At 41.9% G+C, this 25,517-nt stretch overlaps 1 protein-coding gene across 4 annotated transcripts in view; it reads left to right on the top strand.

Moving 5' to 3' along the window:
* The window catches only part of LOC137351782 (E3 SUMO-protein ligase PIAS4-like), a 132,335-nt gene that overhangs the window by 31,319 nt on the left and 75,499 nt on the right, over window positions 1–25,517 (top strand). For all 4 annotated transcript variants that reach the window (XR_010969570.1, XM_068016606.1, XM_068016604.1 and 1 more), the window contains 3 exons: window positions 16,561–16,933; window positions 21,895–21,976; window positions 24,679–24,720. Coding sequence is in view for 3 of the 4 variants with exons in the window: in XM_068016606.1 (XP_067872707.1) it covers window positions 16,561–16,933; window positions 21,895–21,976; window positions 24,679–24,720 (497 nt within the window). In the remaining variant the exon portion in view is untranslated. The remainder of the gene's footprint in view (window positions 1–16,560; window positions 16,934–21,894; window positions 21,977–24,678; window positions 24,721–25,517) is intronic.

The raw sequence follows: 25,517 nt of genomic DNA, 5'->3' as shown, positions 1-25,517 counted from the left end.
TGGGGAGACCAGCTAGTTTGATCATGGCCTGATTCACTACAGATTCAAGGAAACTGCAGGGGACCGTCTCCTGCCACTGCCCTGTCGCTCTGACCTCCTGCTGTCTTTCTTTCGTTGCGGGGGGTGGGGGGGGGGGGGGGGGGGCGCTACCACCTTCATCCCGCCAGACCATTACCTAGGAGCAGGTCAACCCGGTCCCCAGGCAAACAGGGACAATCCCTACGATCACCAGTCCCGAAACTAGGTCGCATTCCAGGTACACCCGCGGTACAGGCATACACTGCCCTCCAATACCATTCACCATCATTTTGGTGTTCACTGCACTCTCTGGGGGAAAGGTCAGGCCTTTTCCCAGTAAAAGTGATCTAGTGGCTCCTGTGTCCCTGAGAATCACTATGGGCTTGCTGGTCCCACTCGAGGGGTATGGGGTTACTTTCCCTTCAGCCACAAAACCCTGATAGCCTTCAGGAATCCTATTAGCTTTTCCTGCACTAGCCGTAGTAAGCTTCCTGGGTTGCACTCTTACTGCAGTTAAAGCCACAGCTTGTTCTGCTGTGCTTTCCATCAGGTTCCTGTCTTCACTGAGCGGGTGTGCCCTGATTAACCCTACCAGTTTTCCCTTTAGTTTCCAGCAGTCAGCTTTTAAATGCCCTGCTTTATTACAATGGAAGCACACAGGTCTCTGAGTCTCACTCTTGCTCACAGCACCTTCCTTTTTGGCTGGAGGAGGGCCCCGTGTCTCCTGCTTTCCTTTCTCTCCCAGAACTGCCTGGGTGGATATCATCTTCCCACCGTTTGTCCTTTTCGGATTTGTGGAGGTGATTAGGAAAGGTTCTCCCCTGGGAAACTAAATTGTAAATTAAAGCAACTCATCAGCCAGAATGGCGGCTTGCCGGGCTCTCTGGACACACTGCTCCTCTACATGGGTCTTTATTGAGAGTGGGAGTCAGTTTTTAAATTCCTCTAACAGAGCTACTTCCCTGGGATTCTCATAGCTGAGCTGTACTTTAAGAGCCCTCAGCCACTGGTCAAAACCAGCTGCTTACTTCTTTCAAACTCCAAACAAGTTTGATTAGCTTGCGTCTTGAGGGTTCTAAACTTTTGGCGATAGGCTTCAGGTACTAATTCATGTACTCCGAGGATAGCATTTTGGTCAGTTCATAATTTGATGAACTCTCATCTGGCAACAAGGAATAAACCTCATGGGCTTTTCCAGTTAGCTTACTTTGTATTAAAAGAGACCATGTCTCAGCTGGCCATTTTAGCTGCCTTGCCAGTTTCTCAAAAGACACAAAAAATACCTCCACATTGAATTTTGGGATTAGATAAGCTAGTTTTAACAATTCTGTACCCAGCCCTAAATTACACTCCTCCATATTGGCTATGCTTTCACTGGGGTTACACTGTCGCCCCCTAGTTAACTCAAGCCGCTTCAGCTCTCCTTCTTCGGATTCTTTCTGAAATATTCTTTCTCTCTCGTTCCTTCTCCTGTCTTTCTCCTACCTTTCCTTTTCTTCATGTTCCTTCTGGAAGGTTCTCTCTTTCCTCAAATTCAAGTTTCCTCTGTTCCAATTGTATCTTTGCTAACATTACCTTGTCGGATTCTGCTTCTAACCCGGTTTCTACGTCTTCAGATTCAAGGGAAAAATGGTTGGCCACTAGCCTTAGGCGTTCAGACTTCCTAGCCTTGCCATGTACAGTGATCCCACACCACTCAGCCATTTTCCTCAACTCCTCCATAGACAGTGCTTTTAACTTATCCCAAGTTACTTCACCCTAGCTTGAAGAGCTACTAGCTTCAGTTGCAGACATGTGAGTATTCAAGCACACACAACCACAAGAAAACCTGTATTGAAAATGTGCTTTTTTTTTTGATTGGGAACAATTTGACTTCCCACTTCCAATTTCTCTTGTTTGTCTATGGGTCAATTCCAGACGCTAGCATGCAACTTTCTGTTACGACCAGGTGAGAAAGGTGTCCCTCTCAGCCTTCACCTGGTCTTACTGTAACAGGGTTTTATTTTAAACACACCATATTTGAGCTTCCCCTTGGTGAATCTTTGTTCACTGCTTTCCAATTATAGGGCAAAGAAATGAGCACAAACAGGCTTCCTTAGGTTTAAAGAAGAAAAGTAAAATTTATTAAACTTAAACTAAAACTCTAATTCGGTTAACGGCTACAGATACACGCCGTACCCCATGCTAGCTTATGCGATACACACATGCAAATAGAGACAGGAAAGAGAAGATAAATAAAGTGGAAAGGTTTGAGGCACTATCTGAAGAATTTGTTATAGTTCTTTGAGCTCACTGTAGAGTCCTTTCGTGGGTTGATCTTTCTTTTTGTTGGGGCCCAGTATTTTTCTTAAACCTTATTCACTGTAGGAGATTTTTCTCATGGGGTTCATGTGTCCTCAGTGAGTTTCAGTTCCATGAGAAAGAGATGGGAGCAGACAGGAGGGGAGGTGGTCTTGTCAATCCAGGAGCACAGAGCTTTCTGTCTTCAAAACACTGTTTCTCCAATTTTAAACTCTCAGTTCAAACTCTGCAACAGCGAGTTAGTTATGTGACAAAACTGGTCTGACCACATCAATTCTGTGTATTGGGTGGGTCAGGGAATGGTCTTTTGTCTATAAATACTGTCTGTTAATATGCAAAAATGTCTTTCCAGCCAGGGTGACTTGGCAACCTCTTGTATCAGGCCTTCTCTTCTTCCCAGCAACAATTTGAAATTTAATGACCATGTTGCTAAATTAATATGCCTCATTCTTGGCAGGTGGGGGCCTGCATGACAGTTGGTAATTAGCTATGGTACAAGTTTAAGTTGAGAACTACTGCTCCTCTGGGAGCTATCATTTTAAGCATTGTATACAGCTATTGCCCTTTTGCAGAAAGTAATAGATGGAAAACTGCAAAGATAAATGCTCAGGCTTCCAGTCCTAGGCCTTCCTCTGCTCGTCAGCCATCATGAATGGGGAGGATAGGATGCTTCTCCTGCAGTCATTCTTTAGTTGATCTCCCATGGCATTGTTCAGGGCAGCAGAAGTAATTCAGTCCCCATTTTAAAGTTATACATTCTGTCCTTATTCTTATATTGCCATTATAAATTCCCATCTCCACATTTACAATGGAAACCACCCATGTAAACTTGTCACAACTGTAATTACACCTTCCCACCAATGACGCTGCTGCAAATTGAATCTGTCCAAGCTTCTGCCTGAGCTCCACCAATGTTGCCTTTAAAGCCCAAGCTACAGTCTTACCAATACTTTTATTTATTGACTACTAAAATTTTTTTAAACTTCATTAGTCTAGATATTTGGAAAGGATTTTATTGAAAACTGTTGTTTCATTAATGGATAAATCTTAACCAAGAACACCAAGATCTACTGGTATCAGCAACTTCAGATATTTGGAGTTTCAAGCTCCATTTGTGCTCATGTGACCTACAAAGACCAGAAGCTTGAACACTTTGCCTATGACTTCTTAAAAGTTTACCTCAACTGCTTTGACAGCATTTATGAAGTATGTATTTTCTGCTTTTGTTCTGCCCACTTAAAAATATTTTGTCCAACACATTTCAATAGTTCGAGTTGTCTGCTCAGAATTAACGTCTCTTCTGACTTTGATACCATCTACAAAGTCAATTAATTTGTACTTAAATTTCTGAATCCAGTTGTTAGTGTAAATTAAAAACAATTAGGATCCTAACACTAATCCCTGGGGCACACTACTCAGCATCTTCCCTATTCTGTTATAAATCCTAATAATTATGCCTGCTTTGTAATCCATTCCTGAGTTTTACTCAATCTCTTGGGCTAAGTAAAAGTACTTTCACATGAAACTACACTAGATGCAATTTTGGAAGCCCAGAAGCAAATATTGCAGGGCTTTCCACAATCCACTTAGGATGATACTTCCTGAACAAAGTTGGGGAGCTTAGTTCAGTGGGTTATTTCCCTTATGAATCCATATTGGCTGCTGTTCACTAGATTACCGCAAATGTAACCTCCAGACGTATTCCTGAACAACTGCATTATTTTACTAAAATAAGAATGTAATTTGTTGGTGTCCAATGGTAGCATAAAGTGATAGTCTGAGTGGGTATTTTAATATTACATTGTTTTTCACTCAGCAGATCATATGAAAAACAGATCTTTTATAATAACAAATAGTTGCCTAAAGTCATAAGTGGTTGGGCCAGCATCTGTTATAAAAATACTCTGGCTTTGTCTGTCCGGACTGTTTTGATTGGTCAGTTTAAGGGGTGTGTCTGTTGGTGGGTGGTGCCTGGCTAAATAGATATAAATCTTTTTGTCTTTAGGGAGAGTCAGCAAACTACAGGGGATTAATGTCCTTTTCTTATTGCATATTCCCTCATGCAGCTAAGAATCTTATAAGGAAGGAACTAACTGGCCAGTTGAGTGCAAAAACTGTAGAACTACTTTGGAGTTATGCATTAAACTGACAGAGGTGAAAAATGTGTGCAGTTTGCTCTAGGAAACAAGAGCAAAAACCTGCATTTAAATAGCACCGTTAACATAGTAAAATGACCTAAGATGATTGACAAGTGTGTTATCAGACAAAATTGGTCAGAGACACAGGAGCTACTCGGGTAGATGACTAAAAGCTTGGCCAAAGAGATAGGTTTTAAGGATCAACTTAAAAAGGATAGAGAGGCAGTGAAATTTAGGGAAGGAATTCCAGACCTTAGGGCCTGGGGAGCTGAAGGCGTGGCCACCAATGGTGGAACAATGAAAATCTGGGATGCTTAAGAGGCCAAAATTTGAGAAGCATAGGGCAGATGACTGAAAGCTTGGTCACAGAGATAGGTTTTAAGGATCGACTTAAAAGGAGAGGAAGTGAAGTGGAGAAGTTTCAGGAAGGAATTCAAGAGCTTAGGGCCTAATCAGCTGTAGGGATAGCTACCAATGGTGGAGCAACGAAAATCTGGGATGCTTAAGAGGCCAAAATCAGAGGAGCGTAGAAATCTCGGAGAGTTGTAGGGCTAGGTGAGGTTACAGTGAGAGAGAGGGGAGAGGCCATGTTGAGAATTTTAAAATCAAGGCATGGCTGGACCAGGTTGGTGGTGGGGGGTGCGGGGGAATGGGCTGGTGGATAACAAAACCAGACAAAGGTAAGGGGAGCCCAACAACAAAGTTACCCTGACTGGAGAGATTGTTTCTGTGAGGGGGATGGGACTGATGGGGATAGCATGGGAGAAATGGAACGATGATGACATGAGAGGGATGGCATGGGAGGAAGGGGATGGCATGACAGGGCTGAATGAGATGATGGAATTGGTTAAGTGTGGCAAAATGATGGGGACAGTTATTGATACAACTTATTATCTGAAAGCTGTTCTTTGTGCTAAAAATGAAGGTTCACGAGATTTGAATGAAAAAGCTTTAGAAAAGCTGTCAGGTAAATCAGTGTTGATTCTATAGATGATGACGGTGATGTTAACAGTCTATAACCTACAGAGTTTCTACACAGTCTAACTCAGATGAGCATGCCACCTTACAAACTTAGACTCAAGAAAGGAGCAGTTATAATGTTGCTACAAAACTTGAACCCTAAACAAAGACTTTGCATGGAACAAGATGGGTAGTTAGGAAGCTGTTTTCTTCAATGATAGATGTTGAAATTCTAACAAGCAGATTTCAGGGAAATGGAATGTTTATTCCTCAAGTAATATTGAGTCCATAAGATGTAAACCTGCTTTTTCAACTCAGGAGAAACAGTTCCCAATTAGACTTTCACATTTGTGACTATAAACAAGTCACAAGGCCAGACTCTTGCCAAAATTTGTATTTATATTCCTAAGCATGTTTTTACATATGCAGAGCTTTATGTAGCTTTTTCCAGAGTGAGAAGTTTTGATTCTGTTAAAGTCTTTGGTGAAAGAATAACTAGAAATCCTGTTGCAAGTAAGATACAAATTGGACCACAAATGGTTTGCAGGTCTTGGCTAGTTTTAATTATTTTCAGCATCATAAGATTAAAATAGTATTTTTTTCCTCAGGAGCTAAGTCAAAGAGCACAATAAAAAAAATTGCAGTGAAATAGAATAAATGCAACAGAGCAATCATTCCAAAGTAAAAGAAACATGAGTGAGATGTTAGCCTAAGAACCACATGTCAGCTGCAGATTGTAATTATTTTCTTTACCAGAGGATTAATTATTTGGTTCTTGGTATTTAATTATTTATTTTGCATATATATATACTCACACACGTGTATTTATTTCACTGCGGTGTAGTAATGTAGAAGAAAATTATTTATATAGAACCAGAAGACCATTTAAAGTAATGGAAGGAAACAAATCAGGTGTGATTAAACTACCACTGCCTTAAAAATATTCAAAGACTCTGCTTCCATCACCTTTTGAGGAAGAGAGTTCCAAAGACTCATGACCCTCTGAGAGAAAACATTTCTCCTCATCGGTCTTAGATGGGCGACCCCTGATTTTTAAACAGTGATCCCTAGTTCTAGATTCTCCCCCAAGAGGAAACATCCTTTCCACACTCACCCTGTCAAAACCCCTCAGGGTCTTATATGTTTCTAACAAGTCGCCTCTTAGTCTTCTAAACTCCAGTGGATACAAGCCTAGCCTGTCCAACTTTTCCTCATAAGACAACCTGCCCATTCCAGGTATTAGTCTAGTAAACTTTCCCTGAACTGTCTCCAACGCATTTACATCCTTCCTTAAATAAGGAGACCAATACTGCACACAGTACTCCAGATGTGGTCTCACCAATGCTGTATATAACTGAAGCATAACCTCCCTACTTTTGTATTCAATTCCCCTCGCAATAAACAATAACATTCTATTAGCTTTCCTAATTACTTGCTGTTCCTGCATACTAACCTTTTGCGATTCATGCACTTGGATACCCAGATCCCTCTGCATCTCAGAGCTCTGCAATCTCTCACCATTTAGCTATTATGCTTCTTTTTTATTCTTCCTGCCAAAATGGACAATTTCACATTTTCCCACATTACACTCCATATGACAGATCTTTGCCCGCCCACTCAACCTATCTACATCCCTTTGTAGCCTCATGTCCTCTTCACAATTTACTTTCCCACCTATCTTTGCGGCATCAGCAAATTTAGCAATCATACCTTCAGTCCCTTCATCCAAGTTATTTATGTAAATTGTAAAAGGTTGAGGCCCCAGCACAGATCTCTATGGCACACCACTCGTTACATCTTGCCAACCAGAAAATGACCCATTTATGCCTACTCTCTGTTTCCTGTTAGCTAGCCAATCTTCTATCCATGCCAATATGTTACCCCCACACCATGAGCTTTTATTTTCTACAGTGGCCTTTGATGTGGCACCTTATCAAATGCCTTCTGGAAATTTAAGTACCATACATTGTTACCGTCAAGTGAGGAGGGGTCGAAAGGCTTCCCTCTTTTCCCTCTCCTTGTCTGACCACAACAGGTTTAATTCTTTCTTAAAGTGGAAGTACTGGCCAATTCAGTAGGTGTTTGATTACTTACTTGCTATGATCATTACAAAATCAATCAGGCAGGTTGTCTTGAGTTAACAAAGAAAGAGGTTAACTCTATTGTACCTAAACCGAACTAATAAAGATAAAGTATATGTGAACCTTCACTCACGCATACACACAAATAGGTTACAGAGTGGGGAAAGATAGACTGATGGAGTTAGAGTCCATAGAAAAAAGGGGTATACAGTCTGTGGGGTTTGGTGAGTCGGCTGGCTTCCAGCTGAATTTGGTGGTCCTGAGGCTTTTAGTTTGAAGAGGTAGATGATTGATTCGGTGGGTCTCTTGGAGACAGCGATGCAGATGATTTCCTCCAACAGGGTTTCTGATTGTAGCTGGCATATGCAAAGGTGGTCAGTCAACAGGCAGAGTTTGAAGCTTGTAAGCTGAAATGGAGAGAGTGGGGGAGAGGGACCCAGCCCACCACAGCCCCACTCAGGCCTGCATGTGTCAGAGTTCAGAAGGTTTTCCTCTACTGCTATAGAGAAACACAAGCTTAAAACCACAGATGGGGAGGAGTTTGTCACATGACAGTCACTCAGTAAATCAAACATAGCAGTTTACAGTATTTCTAGTTGCTAAAAGAACAGGTAATTCCCTTAAACTTCCTGGGTCTTGGTTCTTGCCGGGAAATGAGCAGACATTTTGTCTCCCTCCTCACATTCCTTACAGTGATACAGTGTTGCAAATTAGGTGGCCATCTAAGCTGCCAAAGTCATCTTTTTTTAAATCGTTATATATAGAAATTCAGATCTCCAGTCAGTGGATTAAAGAAAATTATCATTCAACAAAGTTGGCGTGACATCCACCGGTTCCCCTTTATCTGCAGCACATGTTACTTCTTCAAAGAACTCCAATAAATTGGTTAGACATGATTTCCCTTTCATAAAACCATGTTGACTCTGCCTGATTACCTTGAATGTTTCTAAGTGCCCTGCTAGAACGTCTTTAATAATAGCTTCTAACATTTTCCCTATGACAGATGTCCAGGATTTCATTACTTATTTTTGTGAGCAGTGTTATTTCTTCTATACTGTAGCACCAATAAAAATGAAATAATAAAAGGAGGATGTAACAAAAATGGAGCAGTGTAGTTTAATTGGCAGCAGTTCAATTAATTAACTAACAAGAAACAAGTTTAAAAATTAGCTACATTCAAAATCATGTCCCCAGTCTAAATCAATGTATTGTGAAGATTTGTTCAGATGTTTCTGAAGCTAGAGGAAGTAGCCAAGTGACATACAGACAAAAGCATATTGAGATTTGCATGGTTATGTGCATTACTGACTTTTAAAATTAGCTGGCCATTATTCAAATCCATAATTTTTGCTAAGTATTTACTTACAAGTGTGGAATGTTCAAGCCATAAAGTTGGGCAGGAACTTTCATTGGATCAGCCGATGACTTTCATAGGAATTTACAGCACAGAAGGAGGCCATTCAGCCCATAGTGTCTGTGCCGGCCAAAAAAAGAGCTATCCAGCCTAATCCCACTTTTCAGTGCCTGGTCCAGAGCCAGGTTATGGTGCTTCAAGTGATATTCAAGTACTTTTTAAATGTGAGAATTTCTGTGTCTACCCCCTTTCAGGCAGTGATTCCAAATCCTCACCACCCTCTGGTGGAAAAATATTTCTCAACTCCCCTTTCATCTTTCTGTCAATTACTTTAAATCTATGCCCCACCCCCCAGTTATTGATCTCTCTGCAAAAGGAATTAGGTCCTTCCTAACCACTCTGTCTGTGCCCCTCAATTTTATACATCTGTTAAATTTCCCCTCAACCTCCTCTGTTCTAAAGAAAACAACCCCAGCCTATCTTTCCTCATAGCTAAAATGTTCTAGTCCTGGCAACAATCTCAGAAATCTCCTCTGTACCCTCCCCAGTGCAATCACATCCTTCTTGTAATGTGGTGACCAGAACTGTAGCACTCTAGCTATGGCCTAACTAATATTTCATACAGCTCCAGCTTAACCTACTTGTTCTTATATTCTATGCTTCAGCTAATAAAGTATCCTGTATGCCTTCTTAACCACCTTATCTACCTGTCCTGCTACCTTCAGGGATCTGCGGGCATGCACTCCAAGTTCCCTCCGCTCTTCTGCACTTCTCCATATCCCATCACTGATTGTGTGTTTCCTTGCCTTGTTCGCCATCCCCAAGTGCATTACCTCACACTTCTCCAGACTGAAATCCATTTGCCACTTTTCTGCCCACCTGATCAATCTATTGATTTTTTAAAATTTATTAATGGGATGTGTGCATCACTGGCAAGGCCAGCATTTGTTGCCAATCCCAAACTGCCCTTGAGAAGGTGGTGGTGAGCTGCCTTCTTGAACCACTGTAGTCCATGTGGTGTAGGTACACCCAGAGTGCTGTTAGGAATGGAGTTCCAGATTTTTGATCCAGCGACAGCAAAGAAAAGTTCCCAGTCAGGATGGTGTTGCTTGGAGAGGAACTTGCAGGTGGTGGTGTTCCCATATGTCTGCTGCTCTTGTCCTTCTGGGTGGTAGAGGTCACGGTTTGGAAGGTTCTGTCGAAGGAGGCGTGGTGAGTTGCTGCAGTGTATCTTGTAGACGGTACACATTGTTGCCACTGTGTGCCGATGGTGGAGGGATTGAATGCTTAAGGTGGTGTTTATCAAGCAGGCTGCTTTGTCCTGGATGATGTTGAGCATCTTGAGTGCTGTTGGAGCTGCAGTCATCCAGTCACACTCCTGACTTGTACGTTGTAAATGGTGGACAGGCTTTGGGGAGTCAGGAGGTGAACTACTCGCTGCAGGATTCCTAATCTCTGACCTGCTCTTGTAAAAACAATATATGGCTGGTCCAGAGAAGTTGGTTAATTTTGCTGTTCTTGTAGTCTACAGCTTTCTTCTTCATGATCAAATACACAGTCAATTTTGTATTATCTGAAAATGTCTTAATCATGCCCCTTACATTTAAGTCTAAATCACTGATATAAACCACAAAAAGCAGGGATCAGATCCCAGCAGAACCCCACTGGAAACAACCTTCCAGCCACAAAAGCATTGGTGGACCATTACCCTTTGCTTCCTGCCACTTGACAAGTTGGATCCAACTTGTCATTTTCCTTTGGATCCAATGGGCTCTTAATTTTCTGACCAGTTTGCCACACGGTACCTTGTCAAAAAGCCTTTCTAAAATCCACGTATATGACATAAAACGCACTACCGTCACCAACCATCCTTGTTACTTCCTCAAAAAATACAATCAAGTTAAATTTTTAAAAAAACTTAGTGGACATCATAATGTGGAAAAATGGGCTTCGATTAAAAAAACTTTTTCACATTGTTGAATTTTCCAGACACTTTAATCAAAAGCAGAATAAGTAACAAATCAAAGCTATGCTAGTAAACTTCCTGGTTAAATCACAGCACGCTTAAAGCTCTTCAAACAGGTTCTTACTCAGTTTGCCAAACTACACTCAGGCTGTGATAGCACCTTCTAACAGCCCAGAAGTGGAGGTTAGGATCATGGTGGCTTAAGTTATGAGAATTTTTGGATGAAAATTTATCAAAGTCCCATATAATTTAACCAGTCAGTGTAACTATATCGTGAGAAATGAGAGTACGTGGAAATATGTTGAAAAATTCAGTGCAGTCCATTTTACTTCCTAGAAACCTTGACAGCTGGCACAATATATGAATTACCTCCTGCGTGACGAGAGAGCAGGCAACCCAACCCACCAGTCACCAAATAATTGAAAAAGGAAAGCGAAAAGATCAAATGATTGTATCAGTGCCATTTCCTGCTCTCGCAACTTTGCTTCCAATTTCCACCTTTCTCTCACCTTCACATGGTCCATCTCCGACACTTCCCTCCCTCAACTTCTCTGGGGACAGGCTGTCTACTAATATTTATTATAAGCCCACTGACTCCCACAGCTACCATGACTACACTTCCTCACACCCTGCCTCCTATAAGGATTCCATTCCATTCTCCCCTTTTCTCCGTCTCCGACGAATCTGCTCTGATGATGCAACCTTCCGCAACAGCGCCTCTGGTACGTCTTCATTTTTCCTCAACCGAGGATTCCCCTGCACTGTGGTTGACAGGGCCTTCAACTTTGTCTGATGCATTCCCCGTACTTCTGCCCTCACCCCTTCCCCTCCCTCCCAGAACAGGGTTCCTCGTCCTCACTTTCCACCCCACCAGCCTCCACATCCAAAGGATTATCCTCTGCCATTTCTGCCACCTGCAGCATGATGCCACCACCAAACACATCTTCCCCTCCACTCCCCATCAGCATACCGAATGGATCATTCCCTCTGCGACACCCTGGTCCACTCCTCCATCACCCCCTACATCTCGTCCCCTTCCCATGCAAAGGAAGTGTCATACCTGCCCTTTTACATACTCTCTCCTCACCATTCAAGGCCCCAAACACTCCTTCCAGGTGACGATTTACTTGTACTTCTTTTAGTTTAGTATACTGTATTTGCTGCTCACAATGCGGTCTCCTTTACATTGGGGAGACCAAACGCAGACTGGGTGACCATTTTGCAGAACCCCTCCGCTCAGCCTGTAAGCATGATCCCAAGCTTCCTGTTGCTTGCCATTTTAATTCACCACCTTGTTCTTATGCCCACATTTTCTGTCCTCGGCCTGCTGCAGTGTTCCAGTGAACATTAATGCAAGCTCAAGGAACAGCACCTCATCTTCCGATTAGGCACTCTACAGCCTTCTGGGCTCAATATTGAGTTCAACAATTCAGGCCACAAGCCCCATTTTTATTTATTTATATAGATATTTTTTAACCATGTTCGAGTCTCATGTTTTTGCTTTCGTACAGAACTGTTCATTATTCTGCCATTGACACTCTCTCTGGACTCAGGCTTTGTCTTTCACTATAACTATTTAGCACTGCATTTGACTTCTGTTCCATAACATCTGTCATTTAATTTCTCCCCCTCCGTCCTATCACAGACCTTCGCTCTTGTTCTTCCCCCCCACTCCCACCTCCCACTTGCTCAAGGATTGTTACATTTCTAACTTTTACCAGTTCTGATGAAGGGTCACAGACCTGAAACGTTAACTGTCTTTCTCTCTACTGAGATGCTGCCAGACCTGCTGAGTATTTCCGGCACTTTCTGTTCTCAGATCGAATGAACCTGTAGGTTATAACACTAGAAAGGTTTCTTTTCTTAATTTAAGTCCTAGGCGCATAAATTAATTTATGAGGCCTGTGTGGTAACCAACCTAAAATTAGCGCAGCTATCGTCATCGTATAGCCTTTACCGGTGGACGCCCTGGCGGCGTTCTGGCTTCAAACGGCCGCAACCGTTGGGAAACTCTCTACCCATCCCCCACCTGATAAATAGCCGCGCTGTGATTGGCCGCTTGACCCTGGGCGGGGTGATCGCGGGAGTTACTGGGAGAGCGGGGCTCAGAGAAGAGACAGGGACAAAAAAATGGCGGAACAAAGCGCCGCGAAGGTAACTGTGCGACGGATTAATATGGTGACTGAGGTTTCGGATCTTGCGGGAAAGCTAGCGGATGGATCTAGAGGGTGGTAGGGTTTCTGAATAAATTCCGGTCTTGTTTTTAAATTATTTTACCTGAGGGTCCTTAGGGGTGAGGGGCTGTTTCATCCCCTTACCGAGCATGCTCAGTCTTGGGTATTTCTGTTCTTAAATTTCCCGCCAAAGGTTTCCCGGCTTGAGAGAGGAAAGCGACTGATTACGTCCTAAGTGTCAGAATGACCTTTGTGACAATAAATGAGGAGTGTCGTACTGCAATGTTCAGAGGCTGCAAATGATTCTTTAACAAATGTAAATCTTTTTGAGGGTTCGTAGAAAATATCGCCGTATTCATTGTGGAAGAGACTTGCCACACAAGATTGTGGCTGAGGGATAAATGTTCAGCAGGAACTTCTCTGCTCATCTGATTGTGCCAGTTGGGATATTTTACATCCATCTGAACATCCTTGTTTTAATCATCCAAAAAGACAAGAGGCTTAAAGGAGAGGATAAAGATAAAAGGGAAACTTAAGACTGAAACTGTGAGCTCAATACTTCAGAAAACCTAGAGTATAAAAAGTGCAGTGGTGAAATTAAAAAGAAAATTAAGAAAGCAAAGAGAGGGCATGTAAACAAATTAGCAAGTAGAACATCCAAAAATAATTATAAATATATAAAAAGCAAGAGGATAACTAAAGATGAGTAGGGCCTATCGGGTAGCATATGGGTAACCTGTGTGTGGAAGTGGAGAATGTGGATATGATTCTTTATGACTATTTTATGTCTGTTTGCACAAATAGCGGGATGATACAGATGTTGCAATTGGGGAGTACGAGTGTGAAATATTTGATTAAATTAACATAGTGAGAGAGGAAGGTACTCAGAGTTTTAACATCTTTGAAAGTGAATAAATTCCCAGGCCTCGATGAACTGTATCCTAGGCTGTTAAGGGAAGAAATAGCGGAGACTCTGACCATCATTTTCCAATCCAGTCTGCTGCCAGAGGATTGGAGGACAGCTGACATTGTGCCATTAAATAGGAGGAAGGGGTAGGCCTAGTAATTATAGGCCAGTCGTCCTCACCTCGATGGTGGGGAAATTATTGGAAAAAAATTTGAGGGCTAGGATAAATCTTCATTTAGAAAGACATTGATTAATCAAAGACATTCAGCTCAGATTTGTTTAGGGAAGGTCCTATCTGACTAAAATGATTGGGTTTTTTGAGGAGGTAAAAAAGATGGTCGATGAGGGTAGTGCATTTGATGTTGTCTATATGGATTTTAATAAGGCTTTTGATAAGGTCCCACATGGCAGACTAGTCATGAAAGTAAAAGGCCTTGGGAGCCAAGGCAAAGCGGCAAGTTGGAGCCAAAATTTGCTTAAGAAGGAAGCAAAGGGAGATGGTCGATGGGTGTTTTTGTGACTGGAAAGCTGTTTCCAGTTGGATTCCACACAGAATCCACAGACGCCTTATGGTGGCTGGATAGGCAGATAAGATGATCAAGAAGGCATACAGGATAGTGCCTTTATTAGTTAAGGCATAGAATACAAGAGCTGGGAAGTTATGCTAGAACTGTATAAAATACTGGTTAAGCCACAGCTGGAAAACTGAGTGCAGTTCTGGTCACTGCACGATAGGAAAGATGTGATTGTACCCTCTCTAGTGCAGAGGAGATTTATGAGGATCTTACCTGGACTTGCGAATTTTAGGTATAAGGAAAGATTGGATTAGCTAGGGTTGTTTTCTTTGGAGCAAAGGCAGCTGAGGGGAGACCTAATTGAAGTGTACAAAATTATAAGGGGTCTAGATAGAGGGGATTGAAAGGCTCTGTTCACATTTGTTGAGGGGCCCATAACCAGGGGCATTGATTTTGGGTAAAAGTTAGAGGTTTTGAGGGGAATTCTTTTCACCCAGAGGGTGGTGGGGATCTGGAACTCTGCTTGAAAGGATGGTCGAGGCAGAAGCCCTCGTAACAATTGAAAAGTACTTGGATATGCACTTAAAAGTGCCATAACCTACAAGGCTGCAGACCAAGAGCCGGGAAGTGGAATTTTGCTGGGTGGCACCTTGTTAGCCATTGCACACACAATGGGCCGAATGGCCTCTTTACCTGCTGCAAATTCCTATAATTTCTACAGCAGCCCCAACAGTGCAGCACTCCCTCTGTCCAGGTTGACACTTCTGTGCAACACAATGTGAAGTCCTGTAGTGGCATTCGAACCTGTGTATGATCATCTGACTTAAGAGACAAGAGTGTTGTCACTGAGCTTAACTAATACTTTAGTATATTTCTTTATCCATGACTTAATTTGGGTAAACTGTAATGTTTCTATTGCTATACTGAAAGAACAGCTTCAAGTGACAGTTGTACAGAAATTGGCCAACAGTGCAGAATTATAGTGACTGGAGTAGCTTCCCATCTATGGTGTCACATTTGATGTTTGGTGCAAATCTCAAGTTTAGCAGGTACTAGTTTTGTGACTCACTCATGAAATTGGGCAGCGCAGTGGTTAGCACTACAGCCTCACAGCTCCAGCGACCTGGGTTCAATTCTGGGTACTGCCTGTGCGGAGTTTGCAAGTTCTCCCTGTGACTGCATGGGTTTTCGCCGGATGCTCCGGTTTCCTCCCACAGCCAAAGACTTGCAGGTTGGTAGGTAAATTGGCCATTATAAATTGCCCCGAGTATAGGTAGGTTGTAGAGAAATATAGGGACAGATGGGGATATGGTAGGAATATGGGATTAGTGTAGGATTAATATAAATGGGTGGTTGATGGTCGGCACAGACTCGGTGGGACTCAGTGCTGTATCTCTAAATAAATAAATATGATGTATTGCAATTGTGTTAGTCATTAATATTTGTTATTGAGGTGATTGCTCTGCAGTCTGAAAGGAGCAGCATGACCTAATGAGGATGATTAAAGCCTTTCTCTGTGTCTGCTAATCATCTCCAAACATTTTTAGAAACACTTTCACTTATTTGACCTGCAAGTAGTTGGATCACCTGTGCAATAAGGAACCTTGGTTATTCATGGAGTATGCTTCCTTTATCTCTCATTGCTGTTTGAACAAAACCTGTTGCTTCTGTTGGCCGGAGACCCATTTCTATCTTGTATAGTGCAGCTATTGGATGCTGGTGCAACTACAGTTGCCTACTGAAACTGCTAAACGTTTCAGATAAAAGTGACATCGCCCTTGACAATAGCTACTCTAACTTGTATTACATAAATGACAATTGTCTGGCTAATTTAGTATTGTTACTAGAATTTCATTAAAAGGTAATGGGTATGTGAAATTTCTCCCTACTCAAACTGCACACGAAGCATACAATTATAGATTTTTGTCTTTCCATATTTATCTGGAAAGAGGATTGTTATACAACACATCAGTGAAGTAGTGTTACTCTCAATTTGACGTGAAGAACTACTGTATGCACTTTCAAGTAAGATCTGCATATAAGACAGCTTTGTACATTTCTGCGTAATGTCAATGTGCTAATGACTGAAATGCCTTAATTGTGTTAATGGTCTTTGTTTATTTCTCTCCCCCACCCCTCCAAAAAGAATATGATCCTGGGATTTAGGGTATCTGAACTTCAGGTACTCTTGGGGTTTGCAGGACGCAACAAAAATGGGCTGAAACATGAATTGGTTTCGCGCGCATTACAGCTGGTAAGGACCAACTGCTCCTCGGAGATTTTAAAGAAGATCCAAGACTTACATGCCCTTCGCTACAGTACGAGGTCCACAAATGCACAGTGTCAGCAACTTCTGCCTGCTCCAACATTTCCGTTGCATTCGTCAGAAGCAGCCCTGAATGCCAGAACTTCGGTTCCAATTTGTCACACAGGAAAAGATGTTGCAAAATCCAAAGTGAGATTCACAAAATTGCCTTTCTACGAAATACTAGATGATCTGATGAAACCTACAGATCTAGGTAGGATTGATACCTTTATTAGTTTATGAACAGGGCTGTGCAAAAGCATCCACTATCCTTTGAGTGCTTGGGATAAATAGATGAAATATGACTATTATTTTCAAAATCAATGATTTTAGTGAAGGTTTTCCTTCAATTAAAATAGTGTGAAATTGTGTATTTTCTCTTTTTTCCTCCTTTCTGAAGGCGGTGGCTCCTACCAGAATTATGCAGCCAATATTTGCTATTTATGCGAGTACAGGTAGTTGCAAATTATTTGACCACTGAGCGCATTATAGCTAAGTTGGTGTGATAGAGGACACTGCAACCAGGGTCTTCAGTTGGCACCCTGCTCTCCTCCCTTAGCCCCATTTCAAACAGTCTCCTGCAGGTTACTCCCTCCTAGGTGTCTGAATAAAGTAAACAGTAAATAGTGGTGTAGAATTTGTTGTATCTGTTATTTGAAAACCTAAAATGCGCACGATATAAGCTGTTTATACAGTGCTTTATAATGTACTGTAATATGACACTCATCATTAGCCTACATTGGTTCTGGGTAGAAAGCAATATGATATCAGGAGTAAGGTTGTCTAGGTTTGGTATGGTCATGCCTTCAATTAATTTACGAATGGTGAGCATATTCAGATTTACCCTGATTTATAGAATTGTAGAACGTTTATGGCACAGAAAGAGGCCACTTGGCCTATAGTGTCTGCCCTGGCCAGAAAAAAAAGCCTATTCCCACCTTCCTGCATTTGGTCCGTAGCCCTGCAGGTTGCAGCACTTCAGGTGCACATCCGGGCACCTTTTAAATGAGATGAGGTTTTCTGCCTCTACCACCCTTTCAGGCAATGAGTTCCAGACCCCCACTACCCTCTGGGTGAAAAGAAAATTCCTCACCTCCCCTCTAATCCTTCTGCTAATCACTTTAAATGTATGCCCCCTCGTCACTGACCCCACCGCTAAGGTAAATAGCCCCTTCCCATCCACTTTATCCAGGCTCTGCACAATTTTGTACATCTTAATCAAATCTCCCCTCAACCTCCTCTGTTCCAAGAAGAACAACCCCAGCCTATCCAATCTTTCCTCATAGCTGCAATTTTCGAGTCCTGGCAACACCCTCGTAAATCTCCTCTATACCCTCTCTAGTACGATTATATCCTTTCTGTAATGAGGTGACCAGAAATACGCACAGTACTGAAGTTGTGGCCTAACTAGTGTTTTCTACAGTTCCAGCATAACCTCCCTACGCTTTTATATTCTATGCCTCAGCTAGTAAAGGAAAGGATTCCATATGCTGCCTTAACCACCTTCTCAACCTGTCCTGCTACCTTCATGGATCTGTGGACATAAACCTGAAGGTCCGTCACTTCCTTTACATCTCTCAGTATCCTCCTATTAATTGTGTATTCCTTTGCCTTGTTTGATGTCCCTAAATGCATCACCTCACACTTCTGAGCTAAATTCCATTTGCGACTTTTCTGCCCACCTGACCAGTACATTGTTATCTTCCTGCGGTTTACAGCTATCCTCCTCACTATCAACCACACTGCCAATTTTTGTGTTGCCTGAAAACTTCTTGATTATTCCCCCTACATTTACTTCCAAATCATTAATATATACCAGAAAAGGCAGGAGATGTAGTACTGAGCCCTGTGGAACACCACTGGAAACAGCCTTCCAGTCACAAAACCTGTCAACAATTACCTTTTGTTTCCTGCCACTGAGCTAATTTTGTATCTAGCTTGCTACATTCCTCTGAATCCCTTGTGATTTTTTTTTTTAACCAGGCTGCTAATGTGGGACCTTGTCAAAAGCCTTGCTAAAATCCATGTAAACCACATCAACTACACTACCCTCATCAATCCTTGTTCCTTCCTCAAAAGATTCAATCAAGTTAGACGCAACCTTTCCTTAACATGCATGCTGACTATCCTTGAATAATCCATGCCTTTCTAAGTGATAGTTTATCTTAAAAGTTTCAGATCGTTGACCTTTCAACAGAACTGGAAAAAACTTTAAAGCAAGTACAGAAGGAGGGAAAGGGGGAGGGAGGGTCACTAGTTGGAGAAAACAAAAGGGAAGTCTGTGATAGAGTGGAAGTAGGAGAGATTAAATAATGAGATGATAGTACAAGGCAAAAGGAGATGGTAAAAGGGAAAATAAAGAGACAAGATGATCTAGAGGATGTATAAATGGGAAAAGCAGAATCATCAACAGTTGGTGTCTAAAAAGGGAAAAACATTGGGGCAGAGGTTGTGATTGGAAATTGTTGAACTCAATGTTGAGTCTGGAAAGCTGTAAAACTTATTATTGCAAGATGAGGTAGAGCCTTAGAGTTATAGAGCACAGAAACAGGCCCTTTGGCCCATTGTGTCTGTGCAGGCCATCAAGCACCTATCTATTCTAATCCCATTTTCCAGCACATGGTCCTTAGCCTTGTATGCTATGGTGTATAGGTGTTAGTTGAGGTTGCCTTGAGCTTCATTGGAACACTGTAGGAGGCTGAGGACAAAGGTCAGAGTGGGAATGGGGTGGAGAATTAAAATGGCAAGTAATTGGAAGCTTGGGGTCATGCGTGTGAACTGAACAGAGGTATTCCGCAAAGTGATCACTCAATCTGTGTTGGGTCTTCCATATCACGAACAGTGACATATAGTATACTAAATAGGAGGAAAAATACTTAAATCATTTTCACTTTGAAGGAGTGTTTGGGGCTTTAGACAGTGAGAAGGGAGGAGGTAAAATGGAAGGTGCTGCATCTCTGGCGCTTGCATGGGAAGGGGATGTTGGGGGTGATTGAAGAGCGGACGATGCTGTCACAGAGGGATCGATTCTTCAGAATTCTGAAAGCAGAAGGGAGATGAAGATGTGTTTGGAGATTTTTTTTTTCGTTCATATGATGTGAGCATTGCTGGCAAGGCCAGTATTTGTTTCCCATTCCTAATTGCCCTTGGGAAAGTGGTAGTGAGGCATCCTTTTGAACTGCTGCAGTCCATGTGGAATAGGTACACCCATATTGTGAGTGTTAGGAAGGGGGTTCCAGATTTTTCACCCAGCAACAATGAAGGAACGTTGATATAGTTCCAAGTCAGGATGCCATGTGGCTTGGAGGGGAACTTAATGGTGATGGTGTTCCCATGCGTCTGCTGCCCTTCTAGGTGATAAGCGGTTGCGGGTTTGGATGATACTGTTGAAGGAGCCTTGGCGAATTGCTGCAGTGCATCTTGCTGCCACTGTGCCGATGGTGGAAGGAGTGAATGTTTAAGCTGGTGGATGGGGTGTCGAGTTTCTTGAGCATTGTTGGAGCTGCATTCGTCCATGCACGTGGAGAGTTTTCCTATCCGACTCCTGACTTGTGCTTTCTAGATGGTGGGCAGGCTTTAGCGAGTCAAAAGGCACCACAGAATTCCCAGCCTCAGACCTCTTATTTGTTCATGGGATGTGAGCGTCGCTGGCTAGGCCAGCATTTATTGTCCATCCCTAATTGCCTTTGAAAAGGTGGTGGTCCCATTCTTGCAGCCACTGTACTTGCGTAGCTGGTCCAGTTAAATTTCTGATCAAAGGTAGCCTCCAGGATGTTGTTGATGGGGATTCAGTGATGGTAATGCCATTGAATCTCAAGGGGAGTGGTTATATTATCTCTTAGTCATTGCCATTGTTGGAGATGGCCACTAGTATCAGGCAAGGACCACAAATGTTACTTGCCACATATCAGCCCAAGCCTGAATGTTGTCCAGGTCTTGCTGCATGCAGGCTGAAGATGGTTAGGCTAGGGCATTACTCTGATAAACTCCTGAGGATGTTTTAACCAATAGCGAAATGAGGTCTGGAGTTGAGTGCCCCTGGCAGAACCCAAACTGAGAATTGGTAAGCAGGTTATTGCTGAATAAGTACCGCATGTTAGCACTGTCAGTGATACCTTCCATCACTTTGCTGATGATTGAGAATAGACTGATGGGGTGGTAATTGGCTGGATTGGATTTGTCCTGCTTCTTGTGGACTGGATGCACCTGGGCAATATTCCACATTGTCCGATTGCCAGTGTTGTCGCTGTACTGGAACAACGTGGCTAGGGTGCAGCTAGTCTGGAGCACAAGTCTTCAGTACTACTGCTGGGATGTTGTCAACGCCCCGTGACCTTTGCTTTATCCGGTGTCTTCAGCCATTTCTTTATCACGCGGAGTGAATCAAATTGGCTGAAGACTGGCGTCTGTGAATTCGGGGACCTCTAGGAGGAGGCAGAGATTGGTCATCGACTCGGCACTTCTGGCTGAATATGGTTCAAATGTTTTAGCCTTGCCTTTTGAACTGATGTGCTGGGCTCCCCCATTATTGAGAATGGGAATATTTGTGGGGTCCCCTCCTCCGGTTAATTGTTTAATTGTCTTTCACCATTCATGACTGGATGTGGCAGGACTGCAGAGCTTAGATCTGATGCCATAGCTTTATCTATTGCATGCTGCTTCTGCTGTTTAGCATAAACGTCCTGTGTTGTAGCTGCACCAGTTTGGCATCTCTTATGAATCGATCTGGTTTAGTAAAGCTTTAATGGTATCGATATCTGATTGCAAGAAGTTATGTACAAACATGATGCACTTGTCAATTAATTATAGCATTCATTCTATTTCTCAGCTTTTTTTCAGGGAAGTTATATAATTTAAGTCCTAATTACTCATCCACTTTAAGGGTTGGGAACATTTTAATAACTTATGCCTAAAACATTGTAATCTTTCTAAGTATGAAATTCCTCCTACACTACAAGCTTTGCAGACTCTTGTGTTCCCTGGATAAATGTGGGGAAATTCAGCATTTCAGTGATAAATTGGTGAACTAATACAATTCACTCTTGTCTCAACCCTAGTCAAGTGTCTAAATGCTCATAGTAAAGAGAGATTCATTATTCTCTCCAGGCATACTGCATTTGTTAGGTTTGGTTGTAGTATGAAATAATTTTAATTATTGGCAATTTTTTTCTTTAGTCCCAACCAACAGTGAGAGGATTCAAGAGAATCAGTTCAGTTTTGTGTTAACTGATAAACAGAGAGAGCAGATTATCTCTGGGTAAGTAGAAAATTGTGGGGGATTTTTAGCACGATAGTATACTTATTCAATGTTTTCATTAGTGTGCTAGCGGATTTTTTTTTTAAAGTAAATATTCTGGTAGAAATTGTTCTTATTTGAAAAGTTAGCCTTTTGATTTCATAGAAGGGTGGTGGGGGGAGGTTCTACAAATATTCTTTCCATTTTTTTCCTCTGCTGTCCTCAGACTCACAACTGAGTATAAATCTGACCACTTGAAAGCAGCAGCATCTCCTCTGGCGAAATGACGATCTGTGGCGTAAGGGTGACTTCATTAATTGGATAAAGGAGGGAACCTGCAGATAGCCAGCATGCGTAGGAAAAGGACTAGGTCACTTAAACCCCTCAAACCTGTTCCGTCATTTAGTGAGATCATGGCTGGCCTGTGACCTAACTTCATATACCTGCCTTTGCCCCATATTCATAGAGATTTCTGTTAACCAAAAGTATTTATCAATCTCAGATTTTAAATCTAACATTTGACCCAGCATCAACTGCATTAGTGGAAGAGTTCTAGACTTCTACTACCCTTTGCAAGTAAAAGTATTTCCTAACGTCACTCCTGAAAGGCCTGGCTCTAATTTTTATGCTGTGTTCCCTAACCAGCATAAATAGTTTCTATCCACCCTGTCAGTTCCCCATAATATTTTGAAAACTTCAATAAAATCACCCTTTAATCTTCTAAATTCCAGAGAGTACACCCTATTTTATGTAATCTTTCCTTGTAATTTAACCCTTGGATGGAAACCTTTGGTGGGCCAGATCCTGGCCTGCATGCTGGATGTTGGATAACCTGCATAGAACATAGTCTTGCAGAAAACTGTCCTGAATATACTCGAGAAATTCATTATATCTTTCTGACATGATCGCATCTGCTTATTCCAATCTATATGGAAGTTAATATCCCCCATTAAAACCGTTCTGCCTTTACTACATTTGTGTAATCTCTGCATTAATACATTCGGCCACTTCTGCTTGGGAGGCCTGTACACAACTCCCACGATAGTTTAAATCCTTTTCTATTTCTTAATTCTACCCATAAAGTCTTCACTGCCTTTTGACCTCTTGTTATATCATCTCTTGGCATAGTAGTTTCATCCTTAATCACCATTGCTACTCTTCTTTCTTTCCCCCCCCCCCCAACCATGTTCTCTATTCTTCCTGTAGACTTTATAACCAGGTATTCAGTTCCCAGTCCTGACCGTTTTTGCAGTCCTGTCTCAGTAATGGCTACCATGTCATACCATCCAAGTTGAATTTAATTTGTTTATTACATTCTGTGCATTTGTATAAAGAGGGCTTGAATGGGTCTCCTGAACCAATGTTCCATAGTCCGTATTCTGGCTGTGTTTATGACAGTCCTTGTCCTCACAGCAAGTAAGTAAATCGTACCTGTTTGGTAGGATCAGTTTCTGCAGATTCCCGTTCTCTATCTCGCCTGGATTCCCCTTACTCTGTGCACGATTGGTCACGCCAATACTGTTCTGATCCTGTGCTTCTCCACGAAGTGTGACTGAGGTCTGGAGCAAACTGTCCAGAAGCTGCTCCACTTCCCTATGTGTCTGATGGGGGTGGGGGGGGGGGGGGGCGCGGGGGAAGTATTTGGGCATAGCTGCATATTCAACATGTGGTCCTGCCAGTGTTCCATTGTATGCTGAGTTAGCTTATTTCTGTCAGGGTTGCGGTAGCTTTGTTGTATTTGGCTGCAGTATCCCTGACTTTGGTGGGGGAAAATGTCCATATGATAGCCAGCTGTAACACTTCCTGCAGTTGATTATTTATTTCCAAACTCATGGGGAGCATGCCGACTTGGACAAGGTTTCAACTGTAGCCAGTGTCTGGAATTATATCTACAGGGAGTTAACATATTTGAGGGGTGTTGGAAATTGCCAGAAAAAGTGTGAGGAGAAAAGGTCAGCGATCTCTTATGTCCTTTTTCTTAATCTGCAGAATCACTTAAGGGTTTCCTTGAGATGATGTTGAGCTACTGGATGTGACTTCTCAGCGCCAGCCTTCCTTTCAGTGACACTTTTATAATCTAGCATTCAATCAAATCTTAAAATCAAACCCAAAAAGTTAGCATTCTTAATTTCTTTTGACAAGCTCTAACTTTTATGTTTTTGGAGACACAAGTTCTGAATTATGGGTACAGTATGATGCAACTTTTTTGCAAGTAGAGCTGTAGTTAGCCCTTTTTTCCAAGTCCTATTTAAATCTATTTGCCTTTTTGGCACAGGCCTCCTCCTATGCTGCATTTTCTACGATTTTATATCTTTCAACTAGTCTGAGTATTCTCTGACCTGATGAGTGGGTACATCACCAGCTCCAATTCTTTGGCTTAGACTGTACATGTCTTCCTTTCAAATGTTGCTCTTTAATGGCAAATTTGGAGGTGTGCAAGCATGCATCACTTTTGTTTCTTGGCATCATTCCTTAAACTGTAGTTTCTATTGTGTACAGGGAAAATATATAAACTGGGAGCTACTGCCAACTAGAAATATGAATATTTTACAATAAAGCTCACTGACCTCGCACAAGACCAAAGCCTGTGCGTTTTACTTCTTTGGAATGGTCCGTGCATTTATAGACCTGCATAATTTTTTTTAACATAGAAACAGATGCCCAATTATGTTTTTGCTTTTCCTATAAAACATTGAAATCTAGTTTTATTTCTTCTCTTCAAGATGTTCAAAGAATGGTGTGCAGTCAATCCAAATACAGTTAAGGTAAGCAATATGAGAATTTAGAGAAACACATCAGCTTTGAGTTACAATGTAATGTGAAATATTTTAAATATAATCCTAGGCACAGCAATCAGTGGAATTCCTCTTGTGCAGATACTGGCAGCATCTTTTTGCTCTAAAGGTATCTCAACACTGGAAATAATAGATTTTCAGACATGTATTTTAATTTACTGAATGTGATATTTAAATATAAAGTATCTAAGAGACCAGTAAATTTTGTAGTAACATTGAATTTTTGGTGCATGTTGAATAACTTGAAGAATATAATTTCTTAATGAAAAAACAGCTAAATTTTAAAGAAGCATAATTGATCAGGTCTGAGTGATTTGGAAGATACTGAAATATTTTAGAAATTCTTTTGGGCCTCCTTATCTCGAGAGACAATGGATACGCGCCTGGAGGTGGTCAGTGGTTTGTGAAGCAGCGCCTGGAGTGGCTATAAAGGCCAATTCTGGCCAATTTAGGAATAAGTATGAACTAATCATACAATCTATGCTTAAGGGGATGGGGGGATTGAATTATGAGGAGCAATTATGTAAAATGGGCATGTTCTCACAGGAAAAGAGAAGCTTGAGAGGTGATGTGATTGCTGTTTTTAGGATTCTAAAGGAACTAGGTAATGGAGACTGTAACAAGCTATTTCACCTTGTCAGAACATAGAACCAGAACAATTTGAAATGGGGCAAATTCAAAATTAATCTGCATAATTTCAGTGAGTGAGTGGTTAATCTATGGAGCAGGATCCCAAGGGAGAGGGTGAAAGCAGTTAGTAGTGATTG

Source organism: Heterodontus francisci, chromosome 36 (assembly GCF_036365525.1).
Source record: "Heterodontus francisci isolate sHetFra1 chromosome 36, sHetFra1.hap1, whole genome shotgun sequence".
Taxonomy (NCBI): Eukaryota; Metazoa; Chordata; class Chondrichthyes; order Heterodontiformes; family Heterodontidae; genus Heterodontus; species Heterodontus francisci.
Note: the sequence above shows the minus strand (reverse complement) of the source record. Positions and strands in the feature narration are given on the sequence as shown.